The 15,665-nt window shown below is 41.2% G+C and overlaps 1 protein-coding gene across 1 annotated transcript; it reads right to left on the minus strand.

The window, feature by feature from the left end:
* Positions 1–34: 34 nt before the first annotated feature.
* cfdp1 (chromatin remodeling protein CFDP1) lies at positions 35–14,382 on the minus strand. Its single transcript, XM_086299682.1, has 7 exons — positions 14,158–14,382; positions 13,253–13,376; positions 12,790–13,015; positions 12,285–12,394; positions 10,537–10,668; positions 5,524–5,682; positions 35–3,804 (listed from the first exon to the last, which is right to left on the minus strand). The coding sequence occupies exons 1-7, from the start codon at positions 14,225–14,227 to the stop codon at positions 3,714–3,716; spliced, it is 912 nt and encodes a 303-aa protein (XP_086155808.1). The 5' UTR covers positions 14,228–14,382; the 3' UTR covers positions 35–3,713.
* Between the last annotated feature and the right edge of the window lie 1,283 nt (positions 14,383–15,665).

Below are 15,665 nucleotides of genomic sequence, written 5' to 3' on the forward strand. Positions count from 1 at the left end.
TTAGTGTACAAAAACTGGCATAGGACAATCAATAGACCTTTGAGTTTATTGTATTTATTTAAAGATGGATCAAATAAAACACACTTTGATGATCTTCACCTGATCAAATTTACACATTGCCTTTAGAATGTAGAAAATAAGAAATAAATGTGTGGATCATAGAAGTTTAAATCTTTTTTCTAAAAAAACAACAACAATAAAACCCCCATCATGCACTCATCCACTCCTGGGCTACAGTCTAGATTTGGAAACTATACCTCTGCATGCTTCATGTTACAAATATGGTGTTAATGCAGGAACTGAATTCATGTTCAGGAATTACACGATGGTTAGGACTGTTGTCTCACAGCAAGAACGTCTTGGGTTCGAATTCATCTGGCCGGGGCCTTGCTGTGCTGAGTTTGTATCTTCTCCCCATGTGTGCTCTCCAGGTACTCCAGCTTCCCCCCACAGTCCAAACACATGCGCTTAAGTTAACTGGTGATTCTAAAACTGAGTGTGAATAGCCGTCTGCCTCTCTGTGCTAGCCCTGTGACAGGCTGACAGGCTGGCAACCTGGCCACGGTGTGTCCCCCACCTGCCCTATGGCAGCTGGGATAAGCCACTTAACTGGATATGCAGAAGAGAAAAGATAAAATATATTTTTATTGCACATAATGCTTGTGCCAAAAGTTGCTGACTTAGACTATTTTATGATTTTCTTCTAATGAACGGTGGCTATGGGAGAAATGCCACTAGTCTTTGGGCTTACAGATAAAATTCAGAATCAAAGCCAAATTGGGAGCATGTCTATGAATGAAATAAAATGCTTTGTCTGCTGTGTTGTTTCAGTTGATTTCTATGGATGTTTAGTTTTTTTTTAACTTTCAAATTCAAGCAATCTTTAACTTTTGACTTCAGAATGTCATGTGACCAGCTATAGCTGTTTTTGTTCTTATACCCGAAAAAAAATCCAAACTCCTCAAAATCCTGTGCACTTCTATAAAGCTTGTATTATTGGTATACCTACATGTTGCCACCCACCTCTGCTTTCGTTAAGTACCAACATCAAGTTCAATAAGTTTCCATAGTTTGGATTTTTTGATTTTAGTTAATAGGTCAGTGAACCTCCTTTCGATGTGAAGGAGCAGTGAAAGGAGGTGACTGACCAGCCAGTTGAGGTGGTTCGGGCATCTGACAAGGATGCCAGGTGTTGTGGGCATGTCCCACTGGGAGGAGGCCCCAGGGCAGACCCATGGACATGCTGGAGAGATATCTGTTGGCTGGCCTGGGACCGCCTTGGTGTTCCCCCGGACAAGCTGGAGGAGGTGGCCGGGGTGAGGGAGGTCTGGGCTTCTCCGTTTGGGCTACTCCCCCTGCAACCCGACCCCGGATAAGCGAAAGAAGGAAGGATGAATGGATGGACAGTCACCTCCCACTCTTCAACAGAAACTGCAAGCGGTTGCCTCAGTCCCCAAGGGCTTAAACTTGAAACATCTTACTTCTTGTCTGGAGTGTGTAAACATGCTGCGCCGTATGCTAATTTCCAGTGACTCACAGCAACTACAAATAACCAAAATCACAGCTCAGACGCTTTCATCTTGAGGCAAACCAACCACCTTCCACAAAATTTGCAATGCTCAACACTTGTCTATCAGTGTCTCAGGGAGCAAGTTCACAAAGCAATGTGCAGCGCTTGATGTGGGGTTCACAGTCACTGACCCCGAGGTCAACGTGTATTTTAAGTAAGTGATGTGGGAAGCTGCTGTGGAGAATGCCAGAAGTTCAAAGGTCAGCTACAAATGTTTTGGACCAAGCTTTAACATGAATGTGTTTCACCCAGCTGTTTGTGTTTGTCCTTACACACTGCTAATATCAGCACCAATCCTTAATAAGAGTTCTTGTTCTCTAAATTTACATGGATTTAAGTGTTTCTGAAGAAACATAAACATAGTTTTTTCTTTAAATCTAGCAGTGCTTGCTAGTGGTATTTCAAGATGACTGCAGCAATGTTGGTTCAGTCTCATCTTCTTCCATGACGCAGTGGCCCGGTTACCACAGCTGTAACTATGCTGCAGTAATCCCACTTGCAGTTTCTTTAAGACCTGCACTTTCTGGTTACTGCTGTTAGCTACACTGTTAGCATCTTTCAGAGGTCATCATCAGAAGCTTCAGCAGAGCAATAGTTTTACTTTCAGCTGCCACAACCTGCAGTTCAGCTGAATCTATTTAAATAGTGAGAGAAGACTTTGAAAATGTTAATACACAGATTGGCAGAGCTGTGAAAATAAGAAAACTTCAGATGCTACACTGACAACCACATGTTATTTAATCATTACTACATTTTGGATCATTAAAAATACTGGCATGAAATCAAATGACTTGTTTATTTTGATTTGAGTGTGTGCACTGCTGTGGGTGGGAGAACTGCACTTCTTGTTGTTGAATGCAGTAGCTACACTTTTGGAAAGGCAGAACTCGCACATTCACGGTCACCGCCAATCAGCTGAAAACCAGCCAATCGATCAGTGCATCTCTACTGAAAAGACTCACTCTGTTCATCTATATGTGCAGAATCATTACATGTGATGTGCAAACTATTTTTTCTTGAACATTTAAATGTCATATGTCTGCAGTGTTAATAATAAGGCCTTTTTTTGTAAATCAGTAACACTACAAACTGCTAACTGTACACAGTGGTTTTTATAATGAGCTTCAAACTCTGCAAAATACAGATTTGTTTCCATGATAATCTGAATAATGTTAAACACAAAACTATCCTGATTCTATTGATGAAAGCAATAAGACAGTTCAAACAGTTTTCCTTAATTGATAAAACACCAGAGGTACAACCACACACACACACACACACACACACACACACACACACACACACACAGACCAGGAAACACAGAAACGTCCAATCAGTCTCACTTTCTGTTGCAGCTATTTGTCCACTGAACCTAACGGATACTTTTGCTTATCACAAACAAAAAATACTATTACTAATACTAAAATTCTACGAAGTACACTTTGATCTGTGAATCAGCCAGCAGACTGAGGTACTTAACGGTCTTATGGATGAAGTAACATTTTTTCTTTTAATAAACAGCAGCTGTAACGTACCATATTATGATTCAGCTATTTTGGAGTCATCAATATGGTGAGTATTACCACTACTGCATGGCTCAGGTTTGAGCTCACTGAAAACAAAATTATTGTGTTTGTGGTTTTGGTCGGCACCAACAAAGATACATAATTACAGCCTCTACCCTAACAAGACAGACAGATCGTCTGAGTCCTTGTGCTTCTTGGCCTGTCAGGTTTTACACTATAGATGGTGTAATGTTCCCAGATCCTGAGGGGTATGAAAGTTCAATAACAGAGAGAAATTATGCAAAAAAAAAAGAAAAGAAAAGAAAAATTACAATAAACCAGTGTGGTTTTTAATCCGTCCTTGAGGTCTTAAATCAGCCACTTGAGGAAGCAGGAGGGATGCAGTGTTAAGGTCTGAGATTCGTTATTGGTTACACAAGGATGGAAGCACACGCAGCAACCCTCCTCCATACAAACGGAGCCTATTAATATACCGGGCCTGAAATAGACTCGAGCGAGAACAGTAGTTTGAGCTCACTGTAAAGGGACAACAGCACCTGTCTCATTAGAGAAAGAAAGAGAGCTGCAGGAAAGAAAAAAAAATTGTTCTCTGTGCGAGTGTGTGTTGTCAGTCTGTGTCATTGCTTCATATTGCTCAGTCGTACTGCCTTTTCCAATTCAAACTGGCGGTGGTCGACACGCTCCAAGAAATTCTTCCGCTCCACATACCTAAGCACACACAAACAGAAAAGAACAGAAACATCAGACCTACTTTTATCAATCCAGGTACTGCAGGCTGTTGTCATTTACTAAAGAAGCACAGTGTCACCCCCGTGTTTTAGGGTGGCTCTATTGCACATATATGCATATATGCTACTAGGGGAGCTCATTCATTGTGAACGAAAGGGGCAGAGTTTAGTAGAACAGTGTGCAACTGGCACAAGTGTGCAGCTGTAAAAGTCATCTTGTGACTCATCACTGCTGCCTCACTCTGCATGTTCACAGCCTGATGAGATGAGGATGCATCTTGTTTTATAGGCAGCCAGATTACTCACATTTCTACAAAGACAGTGGAACACAATGAAAATGCCTCATGTCAGTAAACAGAGCATCTGTTTTTAACTCTCTCTGGTATTTCATCTTTAAAAAACAAACTGTAATAACTGTAAAAAAAAAAATACAGTATAACATACTGTACTGTTTTGGTTGGCAGACTATTCACACACTCACTACTGGATCTACTGATTGCTGAGATGCCAGTTTGCACTGCTCTTGGTATAATGCTGGTCAGTGCTGAAATGAACCGACTGCTTTGTTTAGAAATGCAAGATTAATGTTTATGGTCAGCCTCATTAGGGACTAACTCAACGCTATAATGTTACAGCAGAAATGAGATCCTCACAACACTTATCAACCTTTTCCACTAGGACCTACTCAGATTGGCTCAACACGGTTTTTAGGGTTTTTCATTAGGTGATGGCACCTGGTACCAGGTACTTCTTTTCATACCTACTTTCTTCCACACCTTGCGATCAAAAAATAAATAAAATTTAAAAAAATGGAGTGATACTTGCCTGCCTGCTATCTTTGTGCAACTGTTAAAAGTTGAAGCGTTTTTGCTGTTAACATGCAAAAGATTGATAACTTATGTTTATTTACCATGCTATAAAATTAAGTACATGATCTCGACCCATTTAGAGCACAAGCAGGCATCTCCACTTTTTTTTTACTGGCACAGAAGTAATACACAACCAATATGATAAGTAAGAACAATTATATTCAATTTCATTTTATTTATATAGTGCCAAATCACAACAATCACCTTAAGGAATGTTATATTGTAAGGTGAAGGCCCTAAAATGACCTCTTGTGAGCAGGTACTTGGCGAATGTGGAAAGAAAAAACTCCTTTTTAAAGGGAAGAAACCTGCAGCAGAACCAGGCTCAGGGAGGGGAAGTCATCTGCTGCAACCAGCAGATTCTCCCTCCACAAATAAACCATTCCTCTGCAAATTCTCAGTTAGCTATTTGACAGCTAGTCTTTCAAGAATTTGAAAATAAGAGGAAGGTTGGAAATTTCTCTATAGTTAGCTAAGATGAGGCCGAGGAAAGACTTCTTAAAGAAATGGTTTAACTACAGCCACCTTGAAAGCATGTGGTAGCCAGTTAATAATTATTGGAAGGAGTTTGATAACATCAGTAGGAGTCTAAAGAAATATGAGCTGTTATTAAATATTAAATACGTTATTAAGGTTGTTTTACTTAATGATATGTCTGTAGGACAGGCGTACTTCCTTTTTTCTTTTTGTTCAGTTCAAGTATGATAAATAAATATATACAAATCTTACTAAATTATTTTGTCACGTAAAATAATGACAACATCCAGTTTTGATGAACATCCCTCTGGACCACAGTGAACATTACTTCACACATGCTGAAACTCTCTTACCCTTCTCTGCCTCTGTTGTGGATAGCCAGCTCCTCGGTGATGCCCTCCTCAGATTTAAAAGCATCCCAGTCCATTTTTGACTTTTCCAATGTACTCATTTTCTGCTTCTTTCCCCCAATACGACTTAGGACATTTGACATGCCTGCTGGACGCTTAGTACTGAAATCAGAAAGAGAAGCCTTTAGGTGACCCACCAAATTCACACCCTTAAGATTTGAAATTCAAGGTCAGTTTAACTGTCATTAAGGTTGCATAACAAACTTGCAGAAAAAAAAACACATAAAAACATTGAAAAAGAAAAGATAAGAAAAGAAAAGAAAAACTATTTTGATTCAAAAAGCTGATGGAAACATTGTTCAGAGATTTTGGTCCATATTGACATGATAACATCATGTTTAAGAAACTAGTTTAAGATGATTTAAACTTTGTTACAGAGTGTGTTGGGTACACTAAAGGGACAGACAGTGATAGGTCAGCAACAATACTGTAGATGAATAATGCACAGTTGATACTAGATACTAAGAGGCAAAGGGTGCAAAATGACCATTATAAAAACCATTACACCACCAACAGCAGTCTGACTAGTGTTTCCAAAATCTCATATCCCGATATAAGACATCTATCGTCCGATAACGATATAAATCACAAAAATGTAACACGTTCTGTAAATTCTGTGAATCTCGGGCAGCTCGACTTGCGTGAAGTGTTTCCAGCTGGGCATCGTGTAGCTGGAGTCGAGTGTTTTAACCGATGCATGAAACGATACATTTTTAGACATAAGTTGTAACAGCCTTTGTGAGTATTTATTACACGGCGTGCTGCGAGGAAAAGCCTGTTCTAACGTTTGAGTCTAAGGTTTATTTTTTACCACCTGACGGCTCTTTTGTTTCTCGCCTGCATCCTCATTCACATAATTCAGTTTATTTTGAAAAGTCTCAACAGGATCTTGAGCTTTATTGTGAAAGGCTTATGTGGAAAATAAACAAGCGGACATGCGATGGTGTTACCATCGTTGTTGCTAATGACAACGCATAAAAACAGGCGCTTGTCCGTCTGTAGTGTGGTTATATTAAATATAAGAGAAAGAGAGAACTTTAAGAAATTAATATAGCCACTACAGTGACCATCAAAATGATGAAAAAATATTGCTGTAAACAGTTTATTTTGCGACACCACAAAACAAACGATAGCGTAAAATGAAACGATAGACATTTTTATATCGTCATCTGAGATATATCGTTATATCGAACAGCCCTACTGTCAGCTTGGTTTTCAAGTTTCTCGCCATGCTTCTATATCACAGGCTGAACGTGGACACAGACTCTTATAGTTTTATGAGGACAGTACATAAACACAGACTGGGGCAATTATTAACAGAATGAATTCATTTTTGAGTAATTGCCCAGCTGTAACTTGCAACATCTTTCTCCCCCATTTTAGTTATTTGTGTTACAGGTACAGTTAATGCAGTGGCCCCTGAGTGTAGTACAGTATCTCATATAGTCTAAGGAGGTTGGAAACATGGCAACTGGACTTCTTTCTTTCCCAGCTCCACTACCATGACCTGGATGACTAAAAAGTAAACACAGACAGCATACTGCAGAAATTAATTTATGAAGGACCAACAGCTTCTATGGTCAGACTTCTCTCACACACACACACACTTATTACTGCCAGCTTATATAACAGCACATACCAACACTATCATCTGAATCTACAAATAAATGATAACTACACAACCTCAACAAGGACTGATGATGGGGTGGTGCTAATGGGTCTTTCCTGTTGTGTTCCCTTTTACTTACACACACACACACACACACACACACACACACACACACACACACACACACACACACACACACACACACACACACACACAGCTGAGATAAACAGGCAATGGCTTGTAAAGCACCATACTTCCTGTAAGCTGGAAGATGATTTCCTGTGTCTGGGGTGGAAGATGTGCACATCCTTAGCTGACTTATTACCGTGGCAACAAAAAGTATTGGAAATACTATTGTATTGGAAGTTGCAAATGGAAAAAAGCAGAAATGCATTGCAGAGCATACAGCGGGATAGTGTAGCTGGATTTCACTGTTATCTGAATGGGGTGAGGTGAAGCACAGCTGGCACTAGTGCTACTCCAGATGTGTGTTTGACATGCAACAAAATCTGTTGCATACAGGTCACAGGAGCCGTCTGTGCTCTCACTGGATCAAGTCTGCACAGGCTTGAGGTCTTGGGAGCTTCAGTGATTTTTAAATAATGATGATGATCTGCAGATACGCAAATATGACCAGAGCTACAGTGGGGCAAAAAAGTATTTAGTCAGCCACCGATTGTGCAAGTTCCCCCACCTAAAATGATGACAGAGGTCAGTAATTTGCACCAGAGGTACACTTCAACTGTGAGAGACAGAATGTGAAAAAAAAAATCCATGAATCCACATGGTAGGATTTGTAAAGAATTTATTCGTAAATCAGGGTGGAAAATAAGTATTTGGTCAATAACAAAAATACAACTCAATACTTTGTAACATAACCTTTGTTGGCAATAACAGAGGTCAAACGTTTACTATAGGTCTTTACCAGGTTTGCACACACAGTAGTTGGTATTTTGGCCCATTCCTCCATGCAGATCTTCTCGAGAGCAGTGATGTTTTGGGGCTGTCGCCGAGCAACACGGACTTTCAACTCCCGCCACAGATTTTCTATGGGGTTGAGGTCTGGAGACTGGCTAGGCCACTCCAGGACTTTCAAATGCTTCTTACGGAGCCACTCCTTTGTTGCCCGGGCGGTGTGTTTTGGATCATTGTCATGTTGGAAGACCCAGCCTCGTTTCATCTTCAAAGTTCTCACTGATGGAAGGAGGTTTTGGCTCAAAATCTCACGATACATGGCCCCATTCATTCTGTCCTTAACACGGATCAGTCGTCCTGTCCCCTTGGCTGAAAAACAGCCCCATAGCATGATGTTTCCACCCCCATGCTTCACAGTAGGTATGGTGTTCTTGGGATGCAACTCAGTATTCTTCTTCCTCCAAACACGACGAGTTGAGTTTATACCAAAAAGTTCTACTTTGGTTTCATCTGACCACATGACATTCTCCCAATCCTCTGCTGTATCATCCATGTGCTCTCTGGCAAACTTCAGACGGGCCTGGACATGCACTGGCTTCAGCAGCGGAACACGTCTGGCACTGCGGGATTTGATTCCCTGCCATTGTAGTGTGTTACTGATGGTGACCTTTGTTACTTTGGTCCCAGCTCTCTGCAGGTCATTCACCAGGTCCCCCCGTGTGGTTCTGGGATCTTTGCTCACCGTTCTCATGATCATTTTGACCCCACGGGATGAGATCTTGCGTGGAGCCCCAGATCGAGGGAGATTATCAGTGGTCTTGTATGTCTTCCATTTTCTGATGATTGCTCCCACAGTTGATTTTTTCACACCAAGCTGCTTCCCTATTGTAGATTCACTCTTCCCAGTCTGGTGCAGGTCTACAATACTTTTCCTGGTGTCCTTCGAAAGCTCTTTGGTCTTGGCCATGGCGGAGTTTGGAGTCTGACTGTTTGAGGCTGTGGACAGGTGTCTTTTATACAGATGATGAGTTCAAACAGGTGCCATTCATACAGGTAACGAGTGGGGGACAGAAAAGCTTCTTACAGAAGACGTTGCAGGTCTGTGAGAGCCAGAGATTTTCCTTGTTTGAGGTGACCAAATACTTATTTTCCACCCTAATTTACGAATAAATTCTTTACAAATCCTACCATGTGAATTCATGGATTTTTTTTCACATTCTGTCTCTCACAGTTGAAGTGTACCTCTGGTGCAAATTACTGACCTCTGTCATCATTTTAGGTGGGGGAACTTGCACAATCGGTGGCTGACTAAATACTTTTTTGCCCCACTGTAGACTGATTACGCAGAAGAGTGTTGGTGGGATGACAGCACGTATAAGGTCTCCTGTCTCACCCAAAGGGTGCGCTGGGACAAACCAGTCTCACGGGAGTGTGAAGACTACGTCAAAAATCCTGGCGAACACCAGTGCTACTCCTCAGGATCTTAGCAGACACACGTGTATTATCAATTTGAAAGTCCTAGGTGACTTCCTTTTTGAGTTAACGCATTCACAAGATTCTCAGATAACTTGACCTCTGACCTTGAGTTCAAGGTCACTGAAATTCAAGCTCGCCCAAGATTTTTAGAAGATGCAGCCATGGTGTCAATTTGAGAGTCCTACGTTGCCTGGTTCTCGAGTTATCACCTTCACAAACTTGGGCGTCCACGTCGCCCGCCGGGTGACAATAATACTCCATGAGCCTTTTGTGGCTGAGGGATAAAAACTGATCAGCAACAAGGAATGTGATGCCGAAAGGTGACACAGGACCAGAATGTATATAATATGAGGAAAGTCACCAAACCTAAACAATATCTAGCTATATCACAATTCTTAAAAACAACAGTTTTTTATTATACTAATAGAAAACTTCGCTCTCAGACTGTGGGCTTACCTGTGGTTCCTAGGATATTTAAAAGTGGAATGGCACACAGAGTGTTCAGCCATCAGGCGCCACTCCTGTGAAACCAGCTCCCACTTTGGATTTAGGAGACAGACACCCTTCTCTACTTGTAAGATTAGACTTAAAACTTTCCTTTTTGATAAAGCAGAGCACTTAAGACTGGATTCAGGTGGTACAGAATCCTCCTTTATACCGGTATAGGCTCAGGCTGCTGGGGGACTCCCCGTGATGGACTGACAATTTCTTTTCCACTCCTTAAGGCCTTTACACACTAGATTTTTTCGGACTCACCTATTCTCATTGCAACCATCCACACCGACTGTGCAGTTTTACAGTACAAATTTTTAGCATTTATTTCTTCAAACCAATCTTGATTTTTCAGCATTTTTTAAGCAACAACCACGCTCGTGCACTGGTACTAAATATCCAATGATATGGAAATGGTAGAGTAATCCTGCAGCAGTAATAATCCTAGAGTAGTATTTGTGTACCTGGAACCAGGGAGTGGTGGAGAGCAGGGTGATGACATCTTCTCTTTGTCGCTCTTCTCGTCCTCTTTGATGCTCTGGCTCTTGAGATAACTCTTTGCTTCCCTGGAGTCAGCTGAAACCTCTTTATTCACCCTGAAAGATGGAGACAAATGTGTATTCTGTTAAACTGTATTAAAAAAAACATGCAGACAGATAAAAACTGCTTCAGTATCCAGCAAGCCTATGGAGCACACCTTTCCATTAAACATCATTAAACAACAAAAACAGAGGGAGTTCCAGGTCTTAAACGTGCAAGTAGTGTGTGATACAGTGACATTAGACTCATGCATACAAGAGAAACATGTAGAGCAAAGACTTGCACCGTGTTCTTCAACATAATAACTGCTGGATAAACCAGGTATTACATATAGACTCAACAATGCAGTCACATAAATGCAGGCTAAAGGAATCTTCATGAATAGTCTGTGAGTAATTTATGATATAGGATCTTCCCCCAATCTTTGTGCACAAACTGGGCTTAAATTTTAGGCATGTAAGCATACTGCCATCAGCCCATACTGTGCTAGATGGACAGGGAGTTAAACGATGCACTTTAGAAGTTCCATGAGTACTTGCGCAGCACAGATGCTAGAAAATTCTCAGTGGTTGGCTGAAAGCCGGAATAACAACAGAAAATGTTCTCAAATCCATGATTCTGATTGAAAGTCATTAAAAATCAAGTCTTCCACTGCCCGTTTAAAGACTTAGGACTACAGTACACTTTGCCATCACGTCACACACCACTGTAGCTGAGTTTCACCAGAGCGCACAAACACAAAACTAACCTTTCCATGAGTCCGAGGCACGCTTTCATGACCATAATGCCTCTAAGCAACTGGAGACACATAAACAAGATGTCTGTGTCAAAACTGAATAGAGCAAACAGGGCCAACAGCAGGAGGGTTTCATATTTGCAGCTTAACAACCCCCCCCAAAAAGACTGTAAGAACTATAAGCATTTGGAGCCTGTGTACAGATGAAAGTATCAAAAAATCCAGCCAAAGCAGCTTTTATTTATTCCATGGCTCAGTCAGCATATAATTTATGGTCAAGCTGCAGCTTCCTCTCTCTATCACGAAAAGACATCCAACAGCACAATGATGCAGCCCAACAAAACTGTGTTTTCTAAGCCAACTTTCTTCATATTCATTAAAGAAAAGAAACTTGAAATCCTTCGATTGTCTGCAGTTGAGGCCAACTGTATTCTAGGAATATCATTTTCAAGAGAACTCCTTAATATCTCGAGCATATTGTGATATAGGGTGCTGTGTTGTTACCATAGCAATATAGCCTTTAAAACTCTGGGGTCAAAACTGAAGTCACCTTACTAACTACAAATACTGCTTCACAATGCAGGCCTCAGGGCTCCCTATCACTTTGAAATGTTGCATTAATATGATGACAACCAGATTAAGGCATAATGCTGGAATGCTACTGTTCACAAATAACCACTGCTTAAAAAAACAAAAACAAAAAATCTTTGTACCACACTTCTTCATTTAAATAACAGTATTTTCAAGTTTTACTAGTGTCAGAAACTAAGCACATCTCTGGACTGTGTGGACATGATAAGAGTTTAGCCGACGCTCATTCACAAAATGGTCCTGTTCTTACCAACTGAGACATCCGCCTACTACACTGCCATCAGACCAGATGGTGTGTGTCCACCTGCTGATTAGTGTGCAAATGCTTTTAAAACAGAAGCTTACCGAACCTCCTCGCCTGCAAAGTCAAAAACTTTGGTGATGGTGACTTTAGCAGGACCTGACGACTTCGTTTCAGTCACCGTAGAAACAGTCTTGGAAACTGTGGAATCATCCTGAAGACAAAAACAAAAGAACGATACTAGAAAGTAAGTATATAGAAAACAGTTTTCCCAGTTAGAGACCAGATCAAAACAGCAGCCTCACAGTGCCCAAACTACAGAGCCCACAAGTGTCTCTCCCCTGATTTCATCTTCCTTTGCTGTTGGGCAAGACTAGTGCCAACTTGAGTTACTACACCATCTTGTGGTGCAAATTGGTATCGAATCAAAGTCTGTTCAGCTCAGCTTCAATTTGAAAACCCCCACACAGATATTTTGGACATAAGATGACTAAAAGTGTTCATGTCTCAAAGGTGGTTTATGCAAATCAAAGCAATCGTCCAAGCTTTAAATTCGAACACATTTAAAAACCTGGCAAAATGAAATATCGAAGTTTCAAAGATATTTACCTTCTGTGCGGTACCCGACTGTGGTGCAGACTCTTTGGGTCTGGATCCAACGTCAGATAAGAAACTGGCCCAAAGTTCATCTGACTTTTTCTTCTGTTTTGCTTCATCATCCTGAGCCTTTGCCTTAGTGGGTGTTTTCACTTCTTCTTGTGGGTTATCCGCCTCTTTAGCTCCACCAACATCTTCATCTTTGTCGTCTACTTTCAGTAGTCTCTTCTTTCTCTTTCTGTAAATGTTTTAAGTGACACCAGCGACTAAAACTCAAGATCATGAGGATCTGATGACATTTACTTTTTTTGGACATCAACTGTAGTCTATTTTATGAAGCCATAAAAAGTTTTACTTTCAAAGAACGAAAATGGTCCAGTGTTCCCGCCATCAGAGAACACAAACAGATTTAACTACATTTTCTCCATTTGGAAACACTGTCCTCTCATTGAACGGTGCTGTCGAAACCTCTTACCTCACACTGATGTCCTTTTTCTTTTTTTTCTTGCTGATGGGCTCAGAATGGGGCACACTGTCATCCTCATGAAGAGGGTCCTCCTTCTCACACTCATTTATGTCATCCTCGCTGAGGTTATCATCTGAGGTGAAAAAGTACAGGAAGCAGTGTAAATGATGCATAACAAGATCAATATCAAGAATAATCAAATCAACTTAACTGTACTAAGAGGGCATCATTTCATCAGGCTTTTTAATCAATGTGGATGTGAAACTGCATTTAAAGCTAACAATGAGAGTTAACTCAGCATGTTTTGACACAGCTGATTTGACTGATTAGCACTATTTTTTAAGTGAAAATTATGACTTGAACCATATCACCAAGAGAACTCAGGCTTCATCTTGGTATATCAGGACTGCATCTGCCTGTTTGGACTGTATAATCTCACACCTGACTGAGCTTCCAGATTAACAGCTGCAGTCTGAGTTTTTCTACTAGAAAGTCTACAATAATCCAGGCTTTTTTTAAGCTGCCATGGCGATGTCAACTCCATGTTTTAGGGCTCCAAGTCACAAGTACTAAAGAGGGTGAGTAAGGCGCTTTTTGTAACTACTGTATTGCACTATTGCACGTGCTACTCAGGCTGTGTGCATTATTTTGTGAGTGTTTGCGTCTGGATCTGAATTTGATTTGATGTGAAAACAGTTGAATGGAAACGAATCAAAAAAAGCACTCGTAGCTTTCGAAGAATTTCTCAGCTTTAACATGCTTTATTTCAACACAGGGAAAGAGAGCCATCAATAACCATCAGTGTCAGTAACCATGTTTCTGCCTGTCGTTTGCAGCTCAGTTAATGATACTTAAGGTTCTTCTTTTTCTTCACTGAATGGCAGAAACCTCACCATAGTGTTTACAGTCCTCACCTGATGGGACATAGTCTGCATCTTCATTCGACGAATATCCATCAGAGTCATAGTCGGAATAGTTCATCATGCTGTCACTGCTAATAAGTTCCTCCTCGCTAACGATGCAAAGTACAAACGTTACCCTTAAAACTCTGTGACGGGCATAAATAAACTGAACACCTGAAACATGTTAAACGAACGAAAATACAAAATGACTTCTGTTTCTTCTTCTTCGGCGGTTTGTCTTCTTCTTCTTCTGGTTTAATGGCGGTTGGTAAACTATCTTAAGGAACATATGCGCCACCTACTGGACTGAAATGCGGCACAGAAGACAGGCGGGGAAAACGGAACGAAACAAACCCCGTGTATTAAATCTGTGTGCTTCATAGATGTCACTAGCTGGCCAAAGACTTGAAACAAAACCTCTGCAGGAAGACTGCTCTTAGCATCACAAACTGGACAGATTCTGGCTGCTTGTAGTGAATACATAATCCAGCTGTGTTTGGCTGTTAACCCCTGGATCACCAATCCAGTGATAATTATTTCTTCTTCCCAGTTCTCAATCCGTGTATAAGAAGATACTTGAGTTCCATATACAATGTGCCTCATTCACCCATTCATACAAGGACTTTTTTTTCTACACCTAAGTGCTTTCGGTCACACTAACATTCTAACATTCATATACATTCACACCCCACCCAAGCACTGGTTCAATTTTGCCCAAGAATAATTTGGCATGCAGACTGACGCAGCCAAGGATCAAACCATCCACCCATCTTCTTCCGCTTATCCGGGGTCAGGGGGGCAGCAGCCTCCTCCAGCTTGCCCGGGGGAACACCGAGGAGTTCCCAGGCCAGCCGAGAGATATAATCTATTCAGTGTGTCCTGGGTCTGCCTGGTGGGACAAGCCCGAAACACCTCACCCAGGAGGCTCCCAGGACACATCCTTGTCAGATGCACGTACCACCTCAACTGGCTCCTTTCGATGTGAAGGAGCAGCAGCTCTACTCTGAGCCCCTCCTAGATGGCCAAACTTCTCACCCTATCTCTAAGGGAGAGTCAGCCACCCTTTGGAGGAAGCCCATTCCTCAAGTCCCCAAGTCTTGTATCCACCATCAGAAAGTGAAGCATGACAGTAATCAATTTTAGGGGAAATAAAAGCATGTAATGTCTCTGCATCAGCTAGAGAGAGGGGAACTGTACTCTGGCAATAACCTTAAGGTGATCTAAATCCTTAGTTACATTTCTGTCTTAGTTTCAGTTAAACGTCTGTGTTGCTCAAAACTAAGATCCTTGTCAAAGATGATGCCTACTGTTTGGAGGTTTTTATTGCCAGTGATTGTAGGTGTTCTGACAGTTTCTTTCTCTGGGCTTCAGTACCAATAATTAAAACATCGGTTAAATGTTTTTTGCCATCCATGTTTTAATATAGGGCAGCTGTGGTGTAGGCGCTAGAGTGGGTTATCTACCAGTTGGAAAGCTAGTGGTTCCATTCCCATTTACTACATTCTGCATGTCAAGTATGT

Source organism: Aulonocara sp. 'chitande type north' Nkhata Bay, linkage group LG7 (assembly GCF_057382095.1).
Source record: "Aulonocara sp. 'chitande type north' Nkhata Bay isolate Kocher_YH1m ecotype deep benthic linkage group LG7, A_spYH_male_GT1.1, whole genome shotgun sequence".
Taxonomy (NCBI): Eukaryota; Metazoa; Chordata; class Actinopteri; order Cichliformes; family Cichlidae; genus Aulonocara; species Aulonocara sp. 'chitande type north' Nkhata Bay.